The 27,954-nt window shown below is 42.0% G+C and overlaps 1 protein-coding gene across 1 annotated transcript; it reads right to left on the minus strand.

Annotated features, from left to right (window-relative positions):
• Positions 1-13,418: 13,418 nt before the first annotated feature.
• LOC139318465 (uroplakin-3b-like) lies at positions 13,419-26,986 on the minus strand. Its single transcript, XM_070945930.1, has 7 exons — positions 26,899-26,986; positions 26,539-26,626; positions 22,945-23,094; positions 19,819-20,041; positions 16,811-16,890; positions 15,116-15,245; positions 13,419-13,527 (listed from the first exon to the last, which is right to left on the minus strand). Exons 1-7 carry the CDS (start codon positions 26,908-26,910, stop codon positions 13,419-13,421), a joined length of 792 nt encoding a protein of 263 aa, XP_070802031.1. The 5' UTR covers positions 26,911-26,986.
• Positions 26,987-27,954: the final 968 nt, after the last annotated feature.

Raw genomic sequence — 27,954 nt, forward strand, 5'->3', positions numbered from 1 at the left:
GATAAATCCAAGAAAAGAAAAGTTCCAGAAGAAAACAGAACATTTAATTCAACTACATATGCTAGTTTTGTGGCCGCTCAAGAAATAGGCAGGCACGGGAAGGGTTTTGTGGTTCCTGGTGTTTTCTTTTCTGTGGGAAACAAGACCAAAAGGCTCTTTGAGTGTTTAAGGTTGCAGACCTCTGCCCTAGGTCAAGGGCTCATGGCCAAATTAGTGCTATCCACCAGTCCTTGAGCCAGTTGAAAAATATGTTGGCATACATTTTGCTTGTGGTCGATCTATAAGGAGTTCAGCAAACTAAGCTGCCTTTTGTTACTGCTGCCAAGTTAAGGAAGGGATTATGTCCGCCCCATTAGGTAAAACTACTTTATTGAGATTGGCTATAATAGCAGATTCTTGCAAGTCTGTGTCTTCTCCCCCTTTTTATACTCCCCCAGTGATTTAGGGAGGTGTCTGCCTGAGCTACTTCCAAATGTTATCTCTTTCTGGACTGAAAAAAAATATTCTATCCCCTTTTTCCTCGGTAATTGTTTCTGCATATTTTTTGCAAAGGTCATCTTTCTTACTCTCTATAATTGATAAATGTCCCCCAGTTTCATTTCCCACTCGGCTTGATTTGCCTGCTGAAAAACAACTACGAATCACTCTTCTAATATGGGAAAGGGTGACTTTAACAGACGTTTTGAATAGCCGATTTAGTCACCTGCTAAATTCTGATTCACCAGTGACAGAACTAAGAGGGGGATACCGAGTGAAGTAGAAGGAACTCTCCTTATGCCCTGCTCTTTCATCTCCTCCTCTATACCTAACACTGACCATCAGGTTATTTCAAGAAACTGGTCTAGCCTTCCACTAAACCCATGTTCAAAATAATTTTGGCTGACAATAGAGGTTGCAGGCCAGAGCAGGAGGAAGTGATTGAGTTCCACCTTGTTTAGTTCAGAAAAAGGATACTGTGTTTCCCCCAAAATAAGACATGTCTGGCAGGGGTGAAATCCAAAATTTTTCCCTACCGGTTCTGTGGGTGTGGTTTGGTGGGCGTGGCAGGGGAAGGATATTGCAAAATCTCCATTCCCACCCAACTCCAGGGGAAGGATACTGCAAAATCTCCATTCCCTCCCCTCCTGGGGGAAGGATATTGCAAAATTTCCATTCCCACCCCACTCTGGGGCCACCCAGAGGTGATATTTGCCGGTTCTCCGAACTACTCAAAATTTCCGCTACCGGTTCTCCGAACTGCTTAAAATTTCCGCTTCCAGTTCTCCAGAACCTTTTAGAACCTGCTGGATTTCACCCCTGATGTCTGGATAATAAGCCCAATTGAGCTTTCGAGCGCACGTGCTATAATAACCCCCCCGAAAATAAGCCCCCCCAAATACTTAGACGCATGCGTAGTTGCGTCAGCGCATGCGTCTAAGTATTGCTCAGCACGAGGTGAGGTGAGCAGTGAAGCGTGCCAGAGCATTTTCACAGCACTGAAGGATGACTTCAAGCTGCCTTATTTACGGGCTGTGTGTGAGACTGATTTCTGCACTAGTGGCTAGGAGCCTTACCCAGCCGTCATATGAAGCAATGTGATTATTGTTATTTTTCTGAAAAGACAGATAGATGGCTATAGATCAGTGGCTGCAGTATGCTGACTGGGAAAGTCTGGGAGTGGAAGTCCACACATCTTAAAGTTGCCAAGGTTGAGGAACACTGCTCTGGAAGGAGCTATAAATTGCTAGGGCAGCAATGTCAGGTAGATATGGAGGAAAAAAGTTGCTAAGAAGTGTTTGTGCTATGCTTAGAGCCCAAAGACACTCTTATTCAAGCTCCTCTCCCAGTAAATACATGGATGGAACCCGTTCACAAGCTCATCAAGTGTGATGTCCTTTAACTTTTTGAAATCAGAAAAAGTTTGCTAGAAGCTGTTACCCTTGGTGACTTTATGCCCTTAGGAATCAGTAAAAATCTATATTCACAGTCTGATTTCATATGTTGCTTCCCCCCCCCCCAAACAAACTAACTTGCAGACACTTCCCATACAAGATGTCATACTGAGCAGCTGTTCATTATAGATTAAAGCAAAAAAGCAAGGTCAAATTATTTCTCTGACCTGATTGTACTTACAAAATATCTCCAGTTCAAAATACATTCAAGTCACGCAGGTGTAGAAAAGAGAGAAATACGGTCTTAGAGATCCCTAATATGCAATAGAAATGCTCCAGATACATAAACCCTTAATATTTATGTCTGATTTAAATTCCTTTCACTACGGAATCACAGAGGTGCTGAAACCTGTTTATATACAGTAATTTTCAGCAAATTCTCCAACTGTATCTGTTATCCACCATATTTTCCAATCACTGTGCTTATTGAGCAGCATTAGCAAAAATTGCCAGAAGTCATTTTATGATGTTATTGAATCGTTTTAGGGTCTTTCTTCAGGTCATGGTTATTAAAAAATAATACCAGATGGATAGTGCCTTATCCATAATGACTATGAAGCTCTTTTTAGGATTTTCCCTGTTTTGTTTGGTATGGGAACCAGTCTAACTCTTTTGTATTTGATAAATTGGACCTAGTTAGAACTTAGGTAAGAGATGACTAGGAAATGACTAAACCAATTTTTTCTTAAAAAAGGAAGAAAAATTTTGTTGTCAACAAAACAATGTAGCCTTGTCCAGGTGGCCATCGGCTCAATGTTAATGTGACTTTATCCACAATATGCTTATTATTAATGCTCTGCAAAAGCATTATGTTCAAAAAAATAAGTTATGAAAAGGCAAATGGTAAATAGATATTGAATGCCCAAACTCCACCTCCTGATTTCCCCTAACTTTATCCAAATCATGGATAACTCTGGTCACCAAAGGTCAGGAGCTACGCTTCCTTCTTAATATCTGTCTGCTGTTTTTTGTTTCCCCTGCCACCACCACAATTTGAACAAACTGGAGAGAAGGGCTTCTCTCTATTTATTTATCTATCAACATGGTGACTAGAAAAGGTTTTCTTGAATGAGTTTTAAAGATCTATAATAACTGGAAGATACTAGATGGCAACATATCAATTGTTTGGATTGAGGTTTGGGGGGGAAAAAACCCTCATTGTGTACAAAATCACCAGCTAAAGGTTAGAAATGTAAGTTGAGGTGAAGAGGGGTCTTGAATATCTCTAAAAATACACTGTGTCCCCTTGAGGGAACTGATGCTGTTTTAAAGACCAGAACTGTCTACCTACGTGCCGTGTTATGTACATTTATAAATAAAGTGCTAATACAAAGTTACTCAAGCCTACAGTTCTTTCCTCTCACCAAACCTCCCTTAAGGTAAAGGTAAAGATTCCTCTTGCACATATGTGTTAGTTGTTCCCGACTCTAGGGGGCGGTGCTCATCTCCATTTCAAAGCCGAAGAGCCAGCGCTGTCCAAAGACGTCTCCGTGGTCATGTGGCCGGCATGACTAAATGCCAAAGGCGCATGGAACGCTGTTACCTTCCCACCAAAGATGGTCCCTATTTTTCTACTTGCATTTTTTACGTGTTTTCGAACTGCTAGGCTAGCAGAAGCTGGGACCAGTAGCGGGAGCTCACCCCATTACGCAGCACTAGTGATTCGAACTGCTGAACTGCCGACCTTTCGATCGATAAGCTCAGCGTCTTAGCCTCTGAGTCACCTCCCTTATTCTGTAACAAAAATGCAACCCTCCAGCTGAAGGACTAGCCGTTCTGATGGTCCATTACCTGCCGCTTGGTGATTTCAGAGCAGATGCTAGTACTATTTTAGTATTACTACTGGGAGACCTGACCTGTGTCTGCATGTATCTTCCCAAACAGTTTAGTGCATTCTTGAATCAGCCTGAAGCAAAGAAAAATAGATTGGCTCTGAATACCAGCACCTGTAAAACAGCAGGAGTGGCTTATTATCTTGCCTGGGCTTCCCAGAGATACCTGTTGACTATATCATGGGAAAGAAAGGTTATTCTCCTTATTCATTTATCCAGGTGTATTTCCCTTTCCCTGCACCAGAGTTTGGTATTGTTTTAGGAGGGTGGGTAATAATATTTTAAGCAAGGACCATGTTCATGGTAAGGCCATGGTAACATTGTGGGTTTGGTGGGAAAGCCTCTTCTTATTCATCTATCTAGAGCCTTGATAGTACAGGGGTTTAAGGCACCCTGTTATTAAGCTGGTTATTAAGACCAGCTGCCTGCAATTACTGCAGGGTTCGAATCTCGCCAAGGCTCAAGGTTGACTCAGCCTTCCATCCTTTCTAAGGTAGGTGAAATGAGGACCCAGTTTGTGGGGGCAATAAGCTGACTTTGTATAAATATACAAAAGGATGAAGGCTATTGCTGAGCACATTGTAAGCCGCCCTGAGTCTTCGGAGAAGGGCGGCATATAAATCAAATTAATAATAATAAAAAATAAAATATGGAGATTCTCGGTCGTCCAGGTCATGGTTATCCCAAATGTGCTTTTTTAAAAGGCAGATGGACTTTGTTTTTCCTTGAAGACATTTCGCTTCTCACCCAAGAAGCTTCTTCAGTTCTGACTGAATGGTGGAGAATGGAAGGATTTCTATTCCTTGCAGTCATTTGGTCGTTAGTACTCTTTCTGAGAGTCATTGAAGCCAATTGGAAGTTTATCTGTGCCCCCAGGGTCACCTGGACAGTACAAATGGCTGTGGAACCTTCCCAAGAAGGCTCCACAGCCATTTGCACTATACAGGTGACCATCAGGACTCAGGTGATCCTGAGGGCATGAATAAAACTCCAAGTGGGTCTCAACGACTCTCAGAAGAGAGCTGTAGTAATAATGACTAGTTAACTCCAAAGAATATGAATTCTTCCATTCTCCACATTCAGTCAGAACTGAAGAAGCTTCTTGGATGAGAAGTGAAATGTCTTCAAGGAAAAACAAAGTCCATCTGCCTTTTCAAAAAGCACCAAGGGTGAAATCCAGCAGGTTCTGACAAGTTCTGGAGAACCTGTAGTAGAAATTTTGAGTAGTTCAGAGAACCGGCAAATGCCACCTCTGGCTGGCCCCAGAGTGAGGTGGCAATGGAGATTTTGTAGTATCCTTCCCCTGGAGAGAGGTGGGAATGGAGATTTTGCAGTATCCTTCTCCTGCCACACCCACCAAGCCACACCACGCCCACCAAGCCACGCCCACAGAACCGGTAGTAAAAAAAAATGGTTTTCACCACTGAAAAGCACCTTTGGGACAAGCATTGACTTCCTCCTCTAAATAGCCCATGATTGGAGAAATGCTGGATCTTGGCTTATTTCTAGGGGCAAGAGAGACCTGATATGAGAGGAAGAAGAGAGAACAGAAGTCCTTTGGAAAGTTAAATCCCTGGTCAGACATTATGCTCCTGAACTCAAGCAGAGTGCTGAAAGATACTAAGTAATTAAGTAATAGAAGGCCCATTTAAAAACATCTTTGAACTGCAGTTGCTTTGGATGTAGTTCCTTAAGACCTCCATGGGCTAAGAAGAGCAGCTGTGCTGTCAGAGCCATTCTGGAGCATCTGTTTTCGAACTGAAGGGCAACATACTCAAGTAAGCAAAGGACTTTTTTTTTTAAATTTGATTTATATGCCGCCCTTCTCCGGAGACTCAGGGCGGCTTACAATGCGCTAAGCAATAGCCTTCATCCTTTTGTATATTTATACAAAGTCAGCTTATTGCCCCCACAACTGGGTCCTCAATTTACCTACCTTAGAAAGGATGGAAGGCTGAGTCAACCTTGAGCCTGGCGAGATTCGAACCTGCAGTAATTGCAGGCAGCTGGTCTTAATAACAGGGTGCTTTAGACCACTGTACTACCAAGGCTCCACAATTGGTTAAAATCCCCTCAATTAGCAGAAAGGTGGATGAAAATTTAACTGTTTAGTTAGAAGGTTAACATGGCCACTGAACTTGTGGCACACAATTCTGGGCAGCTAACAGCAATGATAAAAATCACAAAACAATAAAAACGATAAAGCCCAATGAATTGTTCTTTGGCTGACACGTTGCCATCGATCTCTTTCTGCTACCCTTTCATTTCCTTCCCCCTTTTCCATTACCAATAACGTGGTTCACAAAATCTTTTTTGTAAAATTCCAGAAAGGATTCCTAAGAAAGAGTGGAGAATTCTGAATTTTGAACAGAGTGCTGGAAGATAGGACGTCTCTCTTCTCCCTTTCTTCCTCTCTTGTCTTTCTCCCCTCTCTTCCTGGGTAGCCCGGCTGCTGTTCCTATTTCTACAGGCCGGCCATCCTAGAACCCTAATTTTAAGATTATCGTATCTCAAAAGCTTAAACCCTGCTGCAACTTGCTAGCAAGTCAATTCACAGATAGAAAGGGACTGACAGCAAGGACTACATCATGGTCATCTTTAAAACTACAGGAGTGGGAAAAGTATTTTATCCCACTTTTCAAACAAAGGAGGTTCATGGGGCAACTTACAAAAACCAATATATGGCCCTTGCCATCTGTCTTACAATTTCAGAGATGGAAGAACCAAGGAAAGGGATTGGGGAGGGAGGAGGAAAAAACAACAACAATGAAAATATAAATGGTTTATTCAGTGAGGGATAGCATTATAGCTAGTCTGGGCTGGATAACAATAAAATGTTCCCTGCAGCTATTTTCTGCCTAGGCTATCTTCTCATTTGCTCAATTTTTGATCTACTGATGGTCTTCCCTGAACAGCCATTAATAGGAACTGCATGGGGGATAGTGATCAAGAGAAGTCCATTTGTATATAGTAAATCAGTGATGGCTAACCCTTTTCTCGTTGTGTGCCGAAAGCATGCCAGTGGCGTGTATCAGCACACGTGCGTGCAGGCACCCATAATGCAATGCGCCCCCCCTGCAATGTGTGCATGACCCCCATGCTCCCCCCCACCCCCATATACAAATGCACAAGCGACACCCTGCTACCCCCGCCCCATTTTTGCATGCGCAATCCCCCCACCCATTTTTGGCCTAGCAGGCCTCCCTGCAGCCTCCTGGGCCCAAAAACGGGCTGCGGGGAGGCACCCCCGTGCATGCGCGCACGACTCCTGCCCCCCCGAGCATGCATACCTGCCCCCCTGAGCTCATGCATGCAACCCCCTGAGCATGCGCATGCATCTCCTGCATGCGCCCCGCCCCCGTGCATCCCAAAAATCAGCTGGCCAGCAGGAGGTGCATACGTGGTGAAGCTGAGCTGGGCGATGGCTCACGTGCCCGCAGAGAGTGCCAGCTTTAGCACGTGTGCCATAGGTTCGCCATCATGGTAGTAAATGAACATAACTTAATTAAAGTATTGTCATAATGTGTAACTCCAGTTTTGGCCATTTCAAGAGCACCGATTCTCAGAGTAAAAAGAGACAGAACCGTCTGCATTCCTTCTTAGGTTGAAAGTGGACAATACCTTTAATCGTAAATATAGGACTGCTCTTTGAAATACTGAGCTGGTGACTGTAGTGATAAAAAGAGCCAGTTCAGTGTAGTAGTAAAGGCATAGGGCTAGAACCTAGGAGACTGTGAGTTCTAGTCTCTACTTAGGTACAAAGCCAACTGGGTGACCTTGGACCTGTCACTCTCTCTCTCACCCTGAGAAGGAGGCAGTGGCCAACCACAAGCAGTTGCCAGGAGTCACAACACTAACTTGAAGGCACACATAGACACACAGACACACAAAATGAAGACTGCATCCTTCCTCCCCCATGTTTTATATATTACCAGGACCAAATCTAGTCCACCTCTTAATCGTAATTACAGGTAATCCTTGATTTACAATCCATCACTTAGTGACCGGTTGAAGTTATGACAGATCCCCCCAAAAAAGTTACTTATGATCTAGATTCAAAGTTGGAAGGGACTTTGAAGGTCTTGAACCCCCTGCTCAGGCAGGAAGCCCTATACCATTTCAAACAAATGGTTATCAAATTTCTTCTTAAAAACTTCCAGTGTTGGAGCATTCATAACTTCTGGAGGCAAAGTTTTAATATCCAACCTCACCCTGCGATGTTATTCTGTAATCGTGTAATTCAATCCTATTGGTACTGTACTTTTGCTATTCCTCTGGCCAGTTGTGTGAAAGACTGCAAGAATGAAATGGACCAAGGGACCAAGAACTTCTGCATCACTGCTTGGTTCTTTTGTAATTCCTCATGATTTTTCAAAGGCTTGATTGAATTTATATTAAGGCAGAATGAGGTATGGGAGCAGAGGCACCACAAAATTTAACACCAGTGTAATTTTCTGCCATCTTCTAGATGGGTTGGAGAAGGCTTTCACAAGTTGTGGAGAAAAGCCCAAGGGAACATCAGTATTTGCAAAAAAAAAAAAAAAAAAAACCAAGAAAGGAAACTGGAGACAAGTAGAAAAACAAATGCTAAGAGAGAAAGAAGATTGAAACAAAAGTTGGACTTGTCAAGGCAGAACCTATTGAGAAAAAACTGAAAGAAGCAAGTTCAGTTCCTGGAAACTCCCATTAAAAATGTGCAGAGAAGGGGACAGCGTTTATGGTAGGAAGGACCGATCTTCTTCAGAAGCGTTTAAAGGTGAATCGATGGAAATTGGATATACATTTTCACCTGCAGACTTACTGGTGCACCCTGTGGAAAAAGTGTAATGCTGATTTTCTATTGAGACTGATTCTCTGTCCTTCTAGAGTAGACCTCTGTTCTTCTAAACCAGTGTTTTTTCAACCTCAGTTACTCAGTTACTAAAATGTGTGGACTTCAACTCCCAGAATTCTCTTAAAGTTGCCAAAGTTAAGAAACACTGAATTCTGGGAGTTGAAGTCCACACACAATTTAAAGTTGTTGAGATTGAAAAACGCTGGTCTAGATAAACTTGGCAATAACAAGTTACCAGGACTGCACATTGACTGGTGAGTGCAGGAGTCGACCGCAACATGGATGAAGGACTTCTAGGATAACGTGACATCCAAAACTTTCTAAAACAGTCTAATAGCAGTAGACAGAACAATGAGGATAACTTTATCCCCTTTGGGGGTTGGGCATAGCTTTATGTATAACTATAGGCTAGCTTTAGGGACAATTCAATTATTTTTAAAATAAAATGATTACTGCAGTCATTAAAACACATTAAAAAAATCAACAACATAAGGAATATGAAATCCATAAGAGACATATTGGCGGTTATAAAAATCTCAGTCCTATAAACATACAGGTAGTCCTCGACTTACAACAGTTTGTTTAGTGACTCTTACAATGGCACTGAAAACAGTGACTTACGACCAGTGGTGGGTTTCACTTACCTTCGCTACCAGTTCAGAACTGCAACTGTGCGTGTGTGCAGAGCATCCGTGATGACGTCCGGGCGGGTGGGCGGAGCCTCCCACTGCCACCACTACCGGTTTGCGCGAACCAGGGCGAACCGGTAGAAACCCATCACTGCTTATGACCATTTTTCATAGTTATGACCTTTGCATCATCCCCATGGTCATGTGATCAAAATTCAGATGCTTGGCAACTGATTCATAATTATGACCATTGCTGTGTCCCAAGGTCATGTGATCCCCTTTTGTGACTTTTTGGCAAGCAAAGTCAATGGAGAAGCCAGATTCACTTAATAGCCGGGTTACTAACTTACCAACTGCAGTGATTCATTTAACAACTGTAGCAAGAAAGGTCGTAAAACGGGGCAAAACTCGCTTAACAAATGTCTCACTTAACAACAGAAATGTTAGGCTCAATTGTGGTCATAAGTCGAGGACTACCTATATTATAATATCCTGATGGTCCAGCTGGATAATTTTAGATTCTGGATTTAATCATTGTGCTGTGGGCTATTTTAAGAAGCCATATGTGTAACTCAGGAGACAAATGAACAAATCACATTTCTTTCCTCTCTCCCTCCACATTTGAGATGCTGTTTCTCAATTTTTAATGCTATAGAAGGGAGACATAATGAATAACAATTAATTATTCATAACTATAAATAATGCAAACACAAAGGAAATAAATGCACATATAGTTTTGGTTTCATTCTACCTCTTCCAAGACCATGCAACTCTACTTACTGAATGCAACACTTGACTCAGGAAAGCACTCCTATTATGACCCTTCCTACATTCTTGTAGGAAATAAGATATTCTGATTATCCCAGGATAATCCCTACTCTCACCATGAACAAATTTAAATTTCTAATACTGCACTTTTGTTGTAGCACTTAGTGGAAATAAGTTCTTATGCAGGCAGAGGAAAGCAACCAGATGTGAGATCATGGCCAAAACAAAAGATAGGTGAAAACCAGATTTTCTGCCCAAAGAAATGGACCTCCAGCCAGTTTGGGCAGGAGGAAGAGGTGGAAAAGAACTTGAAGTGTTATTTCACTGTATATAGGATTTGCATTTGATGCACACTAATTGCCAGAATTCTTTTGTTGGAAGAAATATCCAAGTGGGGAAAAAGATGCTTGGAAAGATGGTTTAATGGTGGACAGGATCACATGGTTTGAGTTCCTGAACAGAAAAAGGGGCAAGATGCTGAGCGTGCCTTGGTTTTATGCCCTCTCTGAGCTTTGAACTTCCTGGGGCACAGGAAGAGTATCTTGATTGGTTGTCAGACTCCCAGGGGGCGGGGGTTCTTAGCTTGCTGGCTGATGCAATCTTCCCAGGTGCCATGTGATGAGTTTCTGTTGCTAGATGGATCCTATTGTGTTGCAGATGATGGTCCATTGACAAAGGGGGGGGGATTGGGTTTCTGCCTCTGGCCCATTGACAAAGAGGTGGGGGGGCAGGAAGCTGCTTTGTCTTTAAAACATGTTTCTCCATTTCTCATCCAGGGAAATATATTCTGCCTTTTTAATATTTCCTAAAATATTTCATTCTTCTAGGAGAGGGGTGGGTGCTAACTTCCTACACTTTCTTAATGGCTTCTTAGCTTTTCACAATAACATTAATTACTATGTGTAATTACAACCGGTGAATCCCACCACTGTGTTGAGTGCTGTGAGTCTCCAACCAAGAAAATTAATTTCCTTGTGAGATCCAATTTTTAAAAATCCAATAAAAAAATTCTCCTTTGGGAAATGCAATAAAAATAACACAATCATATCTTGGCTGTGAAAGAATATAAATTTACTCTTAATAATATTCGTAATTTTTGCTTTACAAAAACAAATGATTTAAAACAGAGAAATCCTATTACAAACCCCTTCAAGTTTTTTTTTAACATCAGAATAAATATAACATTACATTGTAATGGGAATTAGAGGTGGATCCCATCTTGTATTGCCTTTATAGCTAGGATTTACATTCTGACATCATGACCCAGGTTTCATCATTTTATTTTTATTTTTTTGTCTTCATGGATTGTAGCACACACTGGTATTTCGTTCCAAAGATTCTTCAGCTATGTCTGCAGAATATGTTAGTGATCCTGCTGTCCCACCGTTGTCCTAGTTGGTTAACAAAATGGAATGTTCTCATTACTGGAGCTATGGTGGCACAGTGGTTAGAATACAGTATTGCAGTCTGACTTTACCCACTGCCAGCAGTTTGATCTTCACTGACTCAAGGTTGACTCAGCCTTCCATCCTTCCAAGGTTGGTAACATGAGAACCCAGATTGTTGGGGGCAATAAGCTGACTCTGTAAACCGCTTACAGAGGGCTCTAAAGCAAGGGTCTCCAACCTTGTTCCCTTTAAGACTTGTGGACTTCAACTCCCAGAGTTCTTCAAATCCTGAGATTTGAAGTCCACAAGTCTTAAAGGGAACAAGGTTGGAGACCCCTGCTCTAAAGCACTATGAAGCAATATGTAAGTCTAAGTGCTATTGCTATTGCTACAGACCAATGAGAATATTTTGAGGCCGCTGATCATAAGTATATCAATTGTCCCCCTCTTTTCCTGAGATACAAATAAATCAAGGGACTCTACCAATGACCGATCAAAGATAGATTGGCATATGAATACGTAGCCCAGAAAGAATGCATTTTGTAGGTCTTCTTGGCACCTTAAGCAAGAATAATTGTTTAGTGTTACCTGATAGATAGAGATAAAACTATTTAAATGATTGCATTGGGCCAGCTAAACTAAGAGCTTAGAGGGTTGTATGATGTTTAGCTGTTAATCATAGAACCAACTCATCTTTTCCCACTCCCATTATGCCATGGCTTACAAGTTAGGCAAACTCATATAATAAGTATTTTAACAGAATAACAGAGTTTGAAGGGACCTTGGCAGTTTTCTAGTCCAAGCCCCTGCTTAGGCGGGAAACCCTATACCATTTCAGACAAATGATTGTCTAATTTCTTCTTTAAAATTTGCAGTGTTGGAGAACCCACAACTTCTGGAGGCAGATCATTCCACTGATTAATTATTCTAACTGTCAGGAATTTCCTCCTTAGTTGTAGGTTGGATCTTTCCTTGATTAGTTTCCATCCATTGCTTCTTGTTCTGCCTTCAAGTGCTTTGGAGAATAGGTTGACCCCCTCTTCTTTGTGGCGACCCCTTAGATATTGGAACACTGCTATCATGTCACCCTTATTCCTTCTTTTCATTAAACTCAATTCCCACAACTATTCTTCATATGTTTTAGCCTCCAGTTGCCTAAATCTTTATTACTCTTCCTTAGACTCTTTTTAGAGTCTCAACATCTTTTTTTTTATTGTGGCAACCAAAACTCAATGCAATATTCCAAGAGTGGTTTTATCAAGGCGTTATAAAATGTTACTAACACTTCACATGATCTTGATACCCCATTGCATACTTCCATCCATATAGATGCAGTTCCATTAAGAACTATGCAGTTCCATTAAGGACTACATCTTTTGAAAATGGGCACAAATGATAACCTTTTTCACAGGTTTTATGTCTCTATTGATAAAAGAAATATTTCCAATATATTTATCACATTACAAATCAATTTTTCAATCCAGGAAGGCAAACAATTTTGAAAGAACATTGATCATCTACTCCAGGGGTGTCAAACTCATATCATCACGGCAGCGTCAGGGGTGAAATGCTCCCGGTTCGGACCAGATCGCCCGATCCGGTAGCAATGGCGGTGGGTGGTTCGGAGAACCGGTAGCAAAAATCCCTGTGCACCCCCTTCCCCACCATGCCCAGCTGAGTCACACGATCATCAAAGCATTTTTTTTTTTTTGCAACCTCTTTTTTCCTCTTAGGAAAAAAAATTCCTTTAAAAGCCTCTGACGATCCCAGCTGAGTTGCCTGATCGTCAGAGGCTTTTAAAAGCATTTTTTTTAAAGTAAAAAAAAAAGTTGGCCACGCCCATCCAGTTACATTACCCCCACCACCACCAAGCGACGCCCACAGGACCAGTAGTAACAAATTTTAGATTTCAGCCCTGTGGCAGCCCTTTTTCAAACATAAAACACAACTGGAAGTTTGCAATTAATAAATGAAACCGGAAGCAGGCAGGAAAAGGAAAGAAAATACTGACTAATCCTCAGCAACGTAGGAGCTCATTACTTGATGGACAACCGATCATGCATTTGATGAGTGGTGTAGCGTACTATGGTTGGATCCTGTATTCCCACAAAATCGGCAGACATCGGTTTGTCACAAATGTTGGAACTGTGGAAAAGAAAGGCAGCGAAAGAATGAAAATGAGTATACAATGTAGGGCTTAGAAATTACACAAGATAATAGGGTTAGCCTACCTAGTAGACAACTAGTTGAAGAACATTGACATTTCCCCATCTGTTTTATGGCAGCCTTCCCACAGCGCCTTTAGGTTTCGAGAAGCCATTTGAAGGACAGCTTATCACCTCAGAGAAAAATGTTGTCTTTTGGTACAGAAGGTTCCCACTTTGTAGAATCTCAGGTATCAAATTTGGAGAAGACCTACCAAAGACTATGGAGAACTTCCACCACAGTATAGAAAATCTTAGGAGAGGGGCGGCATATAAATTGAATTAATTAAATTAAATTAAATTCATCATTTCCTAGACGAGTTGGTCCACTCCATTCAGTCCAGATTCAGCAAGAATCTTTTCCCCTCACGGTTGGGAGGACTTTCCAGATGGACAAGTTTGTCTATTCTGCTGAGCCAAATGTTTGTTAAACGTGGTTTTGAGTAAACCGCATTTGGCTGGCCTCACGCACTGTACTAAGCTGTAAATAATGGTATACAAATCACAATGGCTAGATTCTTATCCCTAAAAGCAAGCAAATCTGTGTTCTAGTGAAATGTGTGGATTTTCTCACAATGTCAAGAAAAATACATACGCATACATAGATACACCATGTTTCCCTAAAAATATGACCTACCCCGAAAACAAGCTCTAGCCTGATATAAGCCCTACCCCCAAAATAAGTCCTATTTAAGCCTTGCCCACCATCTAGTTGTACAAGATGGGGCAAGGAACAGATGTAAAAATCAAGCTACTATGGGGGTGAGGGGGTACAACTGCCCCATGCGCCCTGCACCCGCTTACATTAGGACCGCTGCAGCTAGGCCTCCCATGCCTTGACACCTGTCATGCCACTGCCCGACTTCTGCAGCTGCTTGCGGCCGCTCATGGCTGGATGCCACGTGGTGCATAACGCTGATACTGCCGTTTGTGGCAGGATGCCATGAGGCTCATCATGCCAATGCCACTGCTCAATGGCACAATGTGCCATGCAACCTCCTGCCACATGCGGCAGCACTGGTGCAACAAGCTTTGCGGTGTTGGCTGCGAGCGGCCACAAGCGGCCGCAGAAGTCACACACTGGAGCAACAGGTGTCAGGCGTGGAAGCATAGCTGCAGTGGTCCTAAGATAAGTGGGTAAGACATCCGGGAGCCTGGATAGCTCAACAGACAGAAGCACTGTAATTTAACACCAGCTGTCTGCAATTAAAATAAGATCGAATCTCGCCAGGCTCAAGGTTGACTCAGCCTTCCATCCTTTCTAAGGTAGGTGAAATGAGGACCTAGTTTGTGGGGGCAATAAGCTGACTTTGTATAAATATACAAAAGTATGAAGACTATTGCTTAATGCACTGTAAGCCGCCCTGAGTCTCCGGAGAAGGGCGGCATATAAATCAAATTAAAAAAAAAATCCTTCAAAAATAAGACCTGTTATTTTGTGTCTGGAAAGAAACACGGTAGTAGGTAGGTAGGTAGATAGGTAGATAGATGTGTGTGTGTACATATATTCATAGATATATGAAACATACTATTTATAGATGAAGGCGGCAATGAGAGCAGCTACAAGAATGGCAGAGAGGATGGAGAGGATGGTAATAATGACGTTTGTCTCAGTTCTCCGCCTTCTGGGCTTGGCAACAATTCTATCAGGATTTCTCCCTGGTAAAAAACAAATTTATATTTTTATCATGTAATCCTTTCAAGATGCCATCTTAGAAGAATTTTCCTTTCTCCAGAATAGAATAGTTTTTGTAATACCTGAAATCAGGGGTGAAACGCAAAATTTGTTACTACTGGTTCTGTGGGTGTGGCTTGGTGAGGGGGTGGTAATGTGACTGGGTGGGCGTGGCCACCTTTTTTTTTTTAACTTTTCAAAGCATTTTTTCAGCAGAAAAAATGCTTTGAAAAGCCTCTGCCGATCAGGCAACTCAGCTGGGATCATCAGAGGCTTTTCGAAGCATTTTTTTTTTACCATCTCTTCGGAAGAAGAGGTTGCAGAAAAATATGCTTCGAAAAGCCTCTGACGATCCCAGCTGGGCATGGTGGGGGGGGGGGGGGCACAGGGATTTTTGCTACCGGTTCTCCGAACCACCCGCCGCCATCGCTACCGGATTGGGCGATCCGGTCCGAACCGGGAGCAGTTCACCCCTGCCTGAAATATTTCTTTCTTCAGTCTGTGGCAGCCACTCAAGTTTTGGAAGACAGCTATCATGTCTCCCCTGGTCCTTCTCTTCACTAGACAAGCCATGCCCAGTTCCTGTAACCATTCTTCATATGTTTTAGTCTCCAATCCCCTAATCAGTGGTGGGTTGCTACCGGTTCACCTCGGATTGGGCGAACCGGTAGTGGCGGCGACAGGAGGCTCCGCCCACCCTGCCGGACGTCTCTGCGCATGTGCTGAAACTTCTGCGCATGCACAGAAGCATTGTGCGTGCCCACGAGTGAACCGTTAACAAATGAAATTGAAACCCACTACTGCCCCTAATCACCCTAGTTGCTCTTCTCTGCACTTTTTCTATAGTCTCAACATCTTTTTTATAGTGTAGTGACCAAAACTGGATGCAGTATTCTAGGTGTGGTTTTACTAAGACTTTATAGAGTGGTATTAGTACTTCACTTGATCTTAATTGTATCCCTCTGTTAATGCAATTTAGGATTTCATTGGCTTTTTTGGCTGCCGCCGCACACTGCTCAAGATCCCTCTCACAGTTACTGCTATTAAGCTTGGTTTCACCCAGTGAAACTAACCCTAATGTCTAATTCCAATGTCTAAGGTTGCCCACTTGTGAAGCAACACCAGGGAGTTTTCAGAGAGTTGAAAATAACTAATAGTGGCAAAAATCACAATACTAAAACTAACCCTCTCAGAGGAGAAAGGCAGACTCAATATACAATGGTTTCGCTCCTTTTCAGAAAGAAACCCAGCTGAAGTTAATGCTTATTTTCAGGTTAGTGTACATGAAGTATTGCAGAGGTAGGTCCACGTAGCAGTAACAGAGTTGGAAGGGACCTTGGAGGTCCTCTAGTCCAACCCCCTGCTCATGCAGGAGACCTATACTAGGGATTTGAACCACCGAACTGCTGACCTTTCTGATCGACAAGCTCAATGTCTTAGCCACTGAGCCACCTAGCCAGGCTAAGTGTGACTGTCTGACCAAAATGAATGGGATTTGAACAGGCTGGATATGTGACAGGTGATGCTAGTGATACCCATTTCTAGTTACCTTGAATCAGTGTGATGGGATCAGACCATTTTGATTCTTTTACGACGACGCCTGTTGAATTGATTGCCAGGAATCTGACCCTAGAAAGAGAAGGCTCTGAGTGTCAGTAACAGTGAAGGTGTTCCAAAATTTGTCAGTAATTGCTTCCCCCCCCCAATAAATGGCAACTGTTCCTGCCTGATCTTTTTTCCCACATGCCCTTGACTTCACCACGCAGTGAGGCTGGGAAGTATGGGGTTTGTAGTATGATGCTTGTGACCAACATTGGTTGGGTAAGGCCATTCTAATTTCTACCATTAACATGGATGGGATTCTTGCCTTGGAAAAAAAAAACCAAATAGCTATGTCACATGTGGACCCCCATTCTCTTCCCACCTTAGCTGCCTTTTAAATGCCAAATTTCAGAATTCTTGGGGTGGGGTGGGGGCTGCCCAATAACCACACTGCCTTACTTGTTAATTTAATTAACAAATGTCTACCCCGCGGCTAACATTAATTTAGTAATGTAAGTTGTATTTCTATTTGCTTTTTAACTATTAATTTAATAATTAAAAAGAGGAATGAAATACAGATGTGAGAAAAGGATAATGGAGGGGAGAACCATCCAGTGTTACAAGGCAAAAAATAAAACAACCTCATTAAAAACAACTGCAATTCAGAACAAGTGTCATTAACAAGAACATCAGCTGTAAAAAGAAGGCAAGCATGGTGGAGAATAGGCAAGTGACCAGAGATTAGAGCAGGCGTGTCTGCAAAGTGTCCCAAAAAGTCAAGATGGTCATCAGATCAAAGCTCCGCCTGCTTTTAATGTGCATGGCATACAGAGCAGAGCTTCCTGCCACCCCCCTCCTAGAATAGAAAAGATTTTTTTTAAAAAAATAAACAAACAGTTGTTCTGACCTAGGCTTCCCCAAAAAGCACCTAGCAGATTCCTGGTCCCGACAAAACCCCTGTTATTAAACAAACAGTGAATTCCTCTCATTCACCTTCAGCAAAGGCCTGGCAAACAATCTTTCAAAGGTGAATTTATGACCACAGATCTTATCTAGCTTGGAAAGCTGCCATGTAAATATTTTCCAAATGCAGTGCTGTGCAAGGAAAGACTTGGCACAAAGTCTCTGAGATTCACAGACAGATCTTCACACTCTTGAACAGAACGACCGACCGACCGACCGAATTGTTTCCTGCAAAAGCCCACTCCCCTTTTGCTCCTCTTTTATTCCCTCTGGGAGGGGCCATTCATTGTCCATCTGTGGCCTTACTCCCAGGTCGACCCTTGTTCTTTAGCTGTTCCCTTCGTCTGGCAACTCTGCTCATGCGCACACTGGGAACAGCCTCCAGCTGTTCATCTGCCTCATTTGTCTGACTCCGAAGGCAGCTGATAGCTGGCCTATGGCCCTGGCCCCCTCTCTGCCTCTGACGCAGAGCCCTCATCAGAGCCTTCCCCAGACTCCAGGACTGCCCCATGTTCCTCCCCAATCTCCTCACTGTCCGAATCTCCTGCCAGCTCCGCTGGCGACTGGCGGGCCACAACAACAGTAGAAAACCTCCACAGGGAGTTAAGGTTCTACATGTAAACCTTCTCCCTGAACAACAGGGAGGGGGAGAAAGAAAAATGATATACTTTTGTGTGTGAAACTGATTCATAATTTGGTGTGGTATGGCAGGCTTGGTGTAGGCATGGAGAACCAGTGGCTCCTGGGCCAGATGAGACCTACACCTTCCTTTTATTCTGGTTTTTGGACCCTCCTTTGAACATGAGCATCAAAACTGACCCTTGTCCCTTCACTCTGAGATGGAGAACACATGATTGATAGACTGATGATTGATTGTCCCAGATCAATAAAGGAAGTACCTGAAAATTGTAGTGTAAGTTCTAAAATAGGCAAATCACAGTTTTAAAATAGCAATAGCACTAGCAATAGCACTTAGACTTATATACTGCTTCATAGTGCTTTTTACAGCCTTACAGAGTCAGCCTATTGCCCCCAACAATCTGGGCCCTTATTTTACCCACCTCTGAAGGATGGAAGGCTGAGTCAACCTTGAGCCGGTGAGATTTGAATTGCTGAACTGCAGCTAGCAGTCAGCTGAAGTAGCCTGCAGTACTGCACTCTAACCACTGCGCCACCAGAATCTTCTATTGGATTCTCTTCTTCCAATCACCCAGCGCCCATGTTGGCTTAGAATGTAGCTACTAAACCCTTTCTCATTCCTTCCCAAATAGGTGGCTTGTAACAAGAAATGAACAGGAAATGTAGCACAATTACCTTAAGTGTCAACATCCAATTAGTCATTTTTTGTGGTCCAAGGTTCTTGGAGAAATAACCCTTTGACAAGGAATCCTGTTAGTGATTTACGCCCATATTTCCTAAGACAAACTATTGCAACCTAAATAATTGATTGAGCTCTTTTCTTAGAAGAATAAATTTTTGATCTATTGTTACAAAACACTGGAAAATTCAAGAACAAAATTGTTGTTCGACTTTGCATCAAATTTGATGTTATCAAGCCAGTGTGTTCTTTGCTTTCCTCTTCCTTGTCTACCATTCCTCGCACCATTGCCTTCTCCAAAGAATTCACACACATAACATAGTGAAAGTAAATCAGACGTAGTCTTATGATTTTTAACTTCCAGTGATGTGTCTGGTTTTATACGATTTGACACTTCTCTGTTAGTTACTCTGGGTGACCATGATATATTATTCATTTTATTTTATTTTTATTTTTAAATTTGTATACCGCCCTTCTCTCTGAGGACTCAGGGCTGTGAACAGCCAAGTAAAAGCATAAACTACAAACATTAAAACACAATTAAAAAGATATATATAAATTTGGCCCCATGATTAAAAACAATAACAAACAATATATGCTACAATTTACGCCAGCACCACAGTTCAAAGATGCCAATTCTGTATAATGGACATATATTATTTTGATATTAATTTAGACAATGAAGAAATAAGTTATGAAGAACTTCAGGGAAACTTTTAATATTCTTTTCTCACCTGTACGGTCCGGGGCCTGGGAGGGGACCATTACAATCTGGCCGCCAAAGATCCGCAACACACTCGGTTTCACTTCCCACACGCAGGATGGCAATATCATCGCTTTTTTCTGGACAGGGGTAGTTTGATACCGTGGTGTTCAAAGTCATGTAAAAATAATTCTTGGCAAAAGATTGGTAAGGCAGATCCCCAGGCGTTTTGGGATTTTTGAAACTCTTCACAGCTAGAGGGACAAAGAGCAAATGGTTATTTCTCCATTCCAATAAAGCTGAAGTTGTGAGTGATGGATCCATCATGCCTTATCCACCAAATCGTCATCAAATTTAAATACCATTCATCTCACAAAACAAGTGACATTCGTTAATGTACAACAAAATTAAGTTAACAAATAATAAAGGATTGGTCCTTCAAACAGTTGCTAAGTGACCGGTCGTAAGTTGAGGACTACCTGTAGTTAGATGTATAGACAATATAAATCACTGCCTGTTGTTCCTCTTTCTCACATTCTGTGCTTTTGCCTGCCTTTTGTCCAGCTTTGCCAGTTAACTGTTTTGATGTTTGCTGATATTTATGATTAACACCAACCGGGGTGGGTTCTACTTACCTTTACTACCGGTTCGCAACGGGATCGCTCGCTCACGTGCCTTACTTCTGCGCATGCGCAGATAGCTGATGATGACATACGGGGCAGTGGGCAGGGCCTCCCGCCAGTTTTACTACCGGTTCTTGCGAACCGGTCCGAACCGGGGGCAACCCACCACTGACACCAACCTATATTATTTTGTTGGTGTCTAATCTGAGCAGCCTAAATACTTGCTCTGTTCTGACCATAAAAATAAACTGAGAATGTTCTACCGATGGCATTTGCCACCAGCGAGATTGGCCAGGATGTTCTCGAATAGGTCTCCGAATTCTTGGAGATATGGACACAAACAAGGGACATTCTACCACATGTGGTGAACTTGTCCTAAGATTAGGAAATTTTGGGACAAGATTAAAAAATGGCTGGATGAAATAACAGGGCAGAAGATAGAAAGAAAGCCAGAATTGTTTCTTCTGGGTATTCTGGAAGGGAAAATGCAGAAAAGTATACAAAATATCATATTACACATACTAACAGCAAGTAGAATTGTGATAGCACAAAATTGGAAACAATCAGACACCCCTCCAGATCAAATCATAATAAAAAAAATATACAAATGTGCAGAGATGGACAGATTATCTATGGAAATGAAGGAGAGGGAGGACACCAAGTACTATTTAATATGGAATAAATGGTATTCCTGGTTGGAGAGTAAACATAAAACTGTTTTTGTTATGAGATCGAATTGTAAATAGAAGTCAAGATAATTGAGATAAAGATGTAAGTTTAAGATACAGATATTTAGAAGTAGAATTTGTGTAAAGAGGTTAAATAGGCTAGAGATACCAATGCAGAAAAGTTGTTATTAGTATTGAAATTTTGATATGTTTGTTTTTGGTTGTTTATATTTTTTGGTTGTGTGTGTGTGTGTGTGTGTGTGTGTGTGTGTGTGCGTTTTTCTTGCTTTTTTTTGTGTATTACGTTTCTTTTTCTACTGTGTATTTTAATCTTTGGAAATTTAATAAATATTATTTTTTTTTAAAAAAAAGATAAACTGAGAATGTGCTGGATGGAAACTAACCTACTGTATCTGGAAAAAAGCCAGGACTTTATTATTACTACCATTATAATCAATTTAATCTCTTTTGCAATTCATTGTCAGTGCAGGAATCCTGGACCATTATAACCTAGTAGAGGTCATTTCTGCACATATGGCATGCAATCATTTCTTGCGATAACATAAATTCCCTTAACATTCAGTTGAGGTCCAGCCCAGCTGTTTTCCTTTCATACGCTGCAGTTGTTAAGTTCATTTGGGAACACGTCTATGCACATTGCCAGAGTGAAAAAGTTGGGGATGAGGAGATGGCAGGAGTGAAATGTTACCGGTTCGGACCGCTTCAGCCAAACCAGTAGCGATGGCAGCGGGTAATTCGGAGAATCGGTAGCGATGGCAGCATGAGGCTCCACCCACCTGCCCGGTCGCCGTTCCTGCTTAAAACCAGGAAGTAACCTGTTTTCTACCCTCTGCGCATGTGCAAAAGGGTTTGCGCATGCACAGAGGGTTTGTGTGCGCGGGCAGCAGGACCACTTCCGAACCGGTAGGGAAGGTAAGTAGATTTCACCTCTGGGAGATGGGTTATGTTGTTGCAATGTCACTGGAAAGTACAACCCTGAAATGTCCAAGTCCTGTTTGGAGGGTTGTCTCGGAATAAAAAATAAGATAAAACTGTTGATCTTAATGAAGGCTTAATACCTCTTTTAATTCCCACCCTCCTCTAATCCCCTTTCTGAAAATCTTTGATTAGCTGGTGAATTTTAATTCACACTGTTGGAAACTGGGGATTGTAATTCCTCATCCAGTCCCACCTGAAGTGATAATGGCACTTCCAAAGCTTTATCTAATGGAGTGTTCTATCTTGGAGCTAAACTGGATCATACAGTAGAGACTGTAACCATACATTATCTTCGAACCAAGAATAATCTTTAAAAAGAGGGCTGGTTTTTTTAAATAGAAAAGAGGGCTGTTCTATGCAAAAATAGCACTTGGACTTATATACCACTTTACAGTGCTTTACAGCCTTCTCTAAGCAGTTTACAGAGTCAGCATATTGCCTCCAACAATTTTGGGTCCTCATTTTACCCACCTCTGAAGGATGGAAGGCTGAGTCAACCTTGAGCCTGCTGAGATTTGAACTGCCAAATTGCAGGCAGCCGGCAGGCAGCAGAAGTAGCCTGCAGTACTGCACTCTAACCACTGCACCACCACAGCTGATACGACTCAAAAAGCACTGCACAGGAATTTAATTTGCATAGTAAGGTTACTGACCACATCACCTGGTTTTTACACAGTTTAAATGGGGTTAGTATTTTTTCAGTAATCAATCAATCGATCAATAAATAAATAAATAATCAATCAATCAATCAATATAGTAATTGCAACTGTGATGTAGATCTGTTTCTCTAGAAGGGGCCACTTGAGGTTGGTTATTCCCTCTCTTTTAGAAAATATTAGTAGTGCATTGCTTAGAACCATAACACACCTTCATTAAGAGCCACAACCAGCCAGATAACATCAGCGGGATCGACAACCTTGTTGAAAACACAACGTGGTTGCTGTAGGGCAAAAGTGGAAGCAGTGATCTTCCCTTCCATTTCCTCAGAAGTGAGATGAGGGGTATAGTCAACCAGGTCTGAAAAAAAAAAGAAGAAAACAAAGTGAGTTTTTCTCTCCATTCAGTGCCCACAGCTTCTCCATACAGTGCAGGGGTGTCAAACTCGATTTCATTGAGGGCCACATCAGGGTTGTGTTTGACCTCGGGGACTGGGGTGGGCGTGGCAAGGGTGGGCGTGGCCAGATTGACGTCACTCATGTCGGGGGCGTCTGTGGTGGCCCGAGCACTCTGCCAGTGAAAACAGCTCCTGAGCTCTGTTTTCAGTCATGATGGCCTCCTGCCACCCTCTGCCAGTGAAAACAGAGCTCGAGGGGGCCACACACATCCCCCCAGCTCCATTTTCACTGGCAGAGGGCAGCAGGAGGCCGTCGTGGCTGAAAATGGAGCCTGGGACGACCATGCACAGTCCTCCTGAGCTCTGTTTTCACTGGCAGAGGCACCATGGGCTGGTCCTTTGCTGTTTCTAGGGCAGCCCCGCGGGCCAGATCTAAGCACCCCATGGGCCGAATCCGGCCCCCGGGCCTTGAGTTTGACACCCCTGATATAGTGCATTCTGCAATGGATTAATCATCGGAGACAAAAAAAATTAAACGATTCTCGTAACACCTCTTGTTTATCAAAACTGTATTAAAATAGCTAAGGAGTAAGGGAAGGGTGATGTGATTAAAATCTGAGCTGTGCAGAGAAAGAACTCTTCAGTTTGGAAACTAGAGTGCAGTAGTTATGTTGTGGGCTGCTTGAAGCTCAAGTCCAAACTATTTGAAATATTTGTGAGGCCTCAGATTTTTGCATCCAAGAAAGCTGTTTCTCCGCTGTTGAAAGACTTTTTTTTTTTTACCAAAACAGAAAGTATTTCCCACGTGCTATTCTTATTGTTGCTACAATATTGATGATAAGTAAAATAAAAAAAATATTATTTTTATTTATTAACTTTGTTTGCCATTCATCTTGCTATAAGACAAGAAGTAAAATTAAAAAAAAAATCCAAGAAGTAAAATTAAAAATCCTGGATTGTAAAGAAGAGCAACAAAGATGATAAAGGTTCATACAATGAACTAGGTACAATATGTTTAGCCTAACAAACAGAAGCTTTAGGGGTGACATGATCGGTCTTCAGCAGTGGTGAAATCCTCTGCGGATTGCCACCGGTTCGCTGCCCACGCATTTGCGGTGGGCGCTAAAAGCATGCTATGCGCCCATGCACACTGTACACCAAACACACGCTTTGCATGGGGAAAAAAGGCTTCACAAGGTAAGTAGAACAGCGAGGGGGGGGGGAACAGCTGTGCCGTGCGATTTAGATTCGCTAGAAAGCAACCATTGTGAACTGGTAGTAAAGGTAAGTAGAACTCACCCCTGGCTTCTACCCCTTGCTTAGCCACCCACCCCCTTTAGGGATGCAGTTTGGGGGTGGCAGGTGGGGCAGGTGAGAAGCGGGACGCAGGTCTTACCTTTCAAGTCCGTCGCTTTCCTCACCGTTGTGTCCAGGGAAACACACTGTAAAAGAAAACCTTCTCGTGAGTTTAATCAAACTTCTCGAACTCGTGATAAGGTTTTCTTTTACAGCGTATTTCCCTGGACACGAAGGCACAATGTGATTCTGAAAAAAATCTTGACTTGCTCCAGAAACTCCTAGTTTAGAAATCTGTCAAAACTCACTGCACTTACCCAGGTGCCTTTTGTGTGTGCATTTAAAGCAGAGGGTGGGTGGGGGGCTGACTATAAGCTAAGGTTGCAGGTAAACTTGTGCTGAGTTAGATGCACATGAGGGAAGCTCAGAATGTGAAGACTCAGCAGCCAACCATCCATGAGAATGGTGGCTGGGATAGCAATTGCAACAGCACTTAGACTTCTATACTTTACAACCCTGTCTAAGCAGTTTACAGAGTCAGCATATGGCCCCCAACAATCTGGATCCTCATTTTACCGACCTCGGAAGGATGGAAGTCTGAGTCAACCTTGAGCCTGATGAAATCTGAACTGCCAAGTTGCAGTCAGCTGGCAATCAACCGAAGTAGCCTGCAGTACTGCATTCTTACCACTGTGCCACTGGTCAAGCATAGCAGTCAAGACTATGAACACTTGGAGATGGTCTTAGAATATTGAACCATAGCCAGTGGTGGGATTCAGCCAGTTCGCACCACTTCGGGAGAACCGGTTGTTAATCTTCTGAGCAGTTTGGTGAACTGGTTGTTGGAAGAAATCATTAGGGCAGAGAACCGGTTGTTACATTATTTGAATTCCACCACTGCAGCCTTAAGAAAACTGCAGGGATTTGTCTAGGCAATCACCCAAAGTCAACACTAATTTGAACACCCTGTAATAAATGAAGGTTATACACCCTTGTTTATTACATCACAAACCATAACTTTAGTTGTCTCTCACAAAAATAGAATAGGAACAAAGTTTATCTGGAAAGAAATCTTACTTTTAAAAGAGAAACTCTTTGTCCTTTTAGATGTTTGAATAAGCATATTACCAACAAAATTAAAGAGGACATTAATCAGAAAATTGTCCATATAAATCTTGGGATTCTAGGACATCAGTTAGATTTATGATTACTAAATGTATTACAAAGATCCTTCATTGTCTTAATTATTAAAGAAGTGGGAACATTTTCCATTGATCAGCTTTCAAGTAGCTTTTCCACTTTGCTTTCATGTGTTTCATGTCAAGATCTGCTGAACCAGGTTGTTGCCTGTGACAGTTTATGCTATTTGTTAATTTAAAATTTTCTCAAAAGTGTAAAAATGCCATTGAAAAAATGCCAATTTTTTTCTTCTTTAAAAATAGAAAATGGAGAATGGAGGGACCTTTTCATAATTAGGTCCTGATTTTTTACCTTATTTTAGGAAAGGTCTCTATACAAATCATTGTTCATTCTCTTTCCACCAAATCACTTACATGTTGATTAATATTTCCCCGGTGAACGGTGAAAATCTAGGGCTTTGTTAATAATCTGCCCATTAAAAGAATAAATCATAATTAGCAAGAGATAGAAATTGCAATCCAAAGGCCGTGTTCACACAATGTGATTGCTGATTTAATTAATTTTCTGGATCGGCATAATACATTGAACCATATATCCACCACACTGACTGGTTTACCAAAACATTTTTAGCAAGAAATAAATTATAATTTATTTATTTTCTTATAATTTCTTATAATAATTTGTGGGAACAAATTATAATTTTTTTCCCCACAAAATTAGCATGTTGTGGGAACATTTCTCTCTTCCCTCCATCTTCCGCCAGGTTTCACGCAATATATTGACACAGAGCCAACATCCTTTTCCCACCTACCCTAAAGAATTTGCAATTTGGCTGAGGAATGCCCGTTTAGCTTGAGGATGTTCGATGAAAGATGTAGCACCTTATCTTTTATACCTTCAATTCCAAATGAGGATTTCATTAATTTCCCATGGAATCCACTGAAACAACAGCCAAGCAACAACCCTCTTACCTCCTGCACGGGTGGCATTGATTGTTATCCCGATCAAAAGTACCATGGAGACTGCCAGCGCTTCCATCATCATGTCTCCTTTCCTGTCCTGCAAAAGTATCTGTGGAAGAGTTGAGTTGAGACGCTTTTTTCCCTCTCCTCACCACCCCACTTGTGGTCCTGCCTTATTAGGCCTCGCCCACACATCTCATCCATCTTCGGGACAACTGTGTATTCTTCTCAATAAAAAGGGGCAAGGGAGGATGGCAGCAAACAGGTATGGCTAGTTTTCAAGAGGGAGAGGTAAACTGAATGTGAGCAAGCAAGCGAATCAACTTGAACAAAGAAGTCAATAGGGAGGGGAGTTGTAAAATGTCTCACCTGGACTGGCATTCTCTGGATGCCACTTAGAGGTGATTTATTTCAGGAAAAGAATGAAGATGTATGCTCTTTGTCTTGGAGATCTTGAATTGAAAGGGCAGGTATTTACTGTGGCAATGGATGTGTTTCTCAAGATGCAGCATGTTCCACAGGTTGGCCTGGCATTAAGTAGATAAAAGAAAACCAGTAAGGTATGTTGGTTAAAGGATTGGATTAGCACTAGGAAAAGCCAGCTTCAAGTTGCCCTCACTGGTAAATCACTTCTTTTCAGCCCAACGTATTCCAGTGTTTTTGTTTTGAGGACAAAAATTAAGAGAGAGGCTGCCTTGGAGACCCTGAAGGGAAAGAAACATAAGTAATAAAATTCATAAATTAATGAATATTATATATCCCCGAGCTGAAGTGCTTTTTAATCTATCTTTAAGCTGGCCAAAAAAAAAAAAAAAAATGTGCCAGCATGAAATTTGTCACCTCTGCTGCTGAGTCTTCTGCCTCTCACCATTTCAAGTCCCTCAGTCACCTGACTTCCCCTTGGATGTCAAAGCTTAATATATTTTACATATCCGGGACTGTCCTTGGATGGTGTTGAAGATGTGGGGGAAGATGATTTTAATACATGCACAGCAATGGACAACTTAAAGCTGTGTACTTAATGGGCTATAAAAATGAATAACGTGAGTAGGGCTACTAAAATTAGTAAAATGAAGGCAACATCAAGAGGACCTGGCAGAAAGAGGTAGGTTGTCTCTGAAATTTCCAATTCCAATGATTTTTATTGCTTCTTTAATCTCCATTTTAGATGATATCATGAGCACTGAAAGGAATTTACCCCTCATCAGTATGTCTGACCTCTTTTTAGTAGAATTTTGGGAGATGCCTCCTCAAAGAAACTTGTTACAGGAACCGTGGTGGCACAGTGGTTAGAGTGCAGTATTGCAGCCTAATTCTGCTGACTGCCAGGAGGTCAATCTTCACTGACTCAGGGTTGACTCATCCTTCCATCCTTCTGAGGTTGGTAAAATGAGGACCCAAATTGCTTAAAGAGGGCTGTAAAGC

Source organism: Pituophis catenifer, unplaced genomic scaffold (genome assembly GCF_029215685.1).
Source record: "Pituophis catenifer annectens isolate HBS135680 unplaced genomic scaffold, rPitCat1.0.hap2 SCAF_1, whole genome shotgun sequence".
NCBI classification, from domain to species: domain Eukaryota; kingdom Metazoa; phylum Chordata; class Lepidosauria; order Squamata; family Colubridae; genus Pituophis; species Pituophis catenifer.

Excerpts from the sequence above, each read along its gene's own strand:
- LOC139318465 (XM_070945930.1), bottom strand. Across the intron at positions 15,246-16,810 it reads TCCCATCACACTGATTCAAG|GGAGAAATCCTGATAGAATT; the intron begins GTAACTAGAAAT and ends GTTTTTTACCAG. Across the intron at positions 13,528-15,115 it reads GCCGCCTTCATCTATAAATA|TTCCAACATTTGTGACAAAC; the intron begins GTATGTTTCATA and ends TCTTTTCCACAG.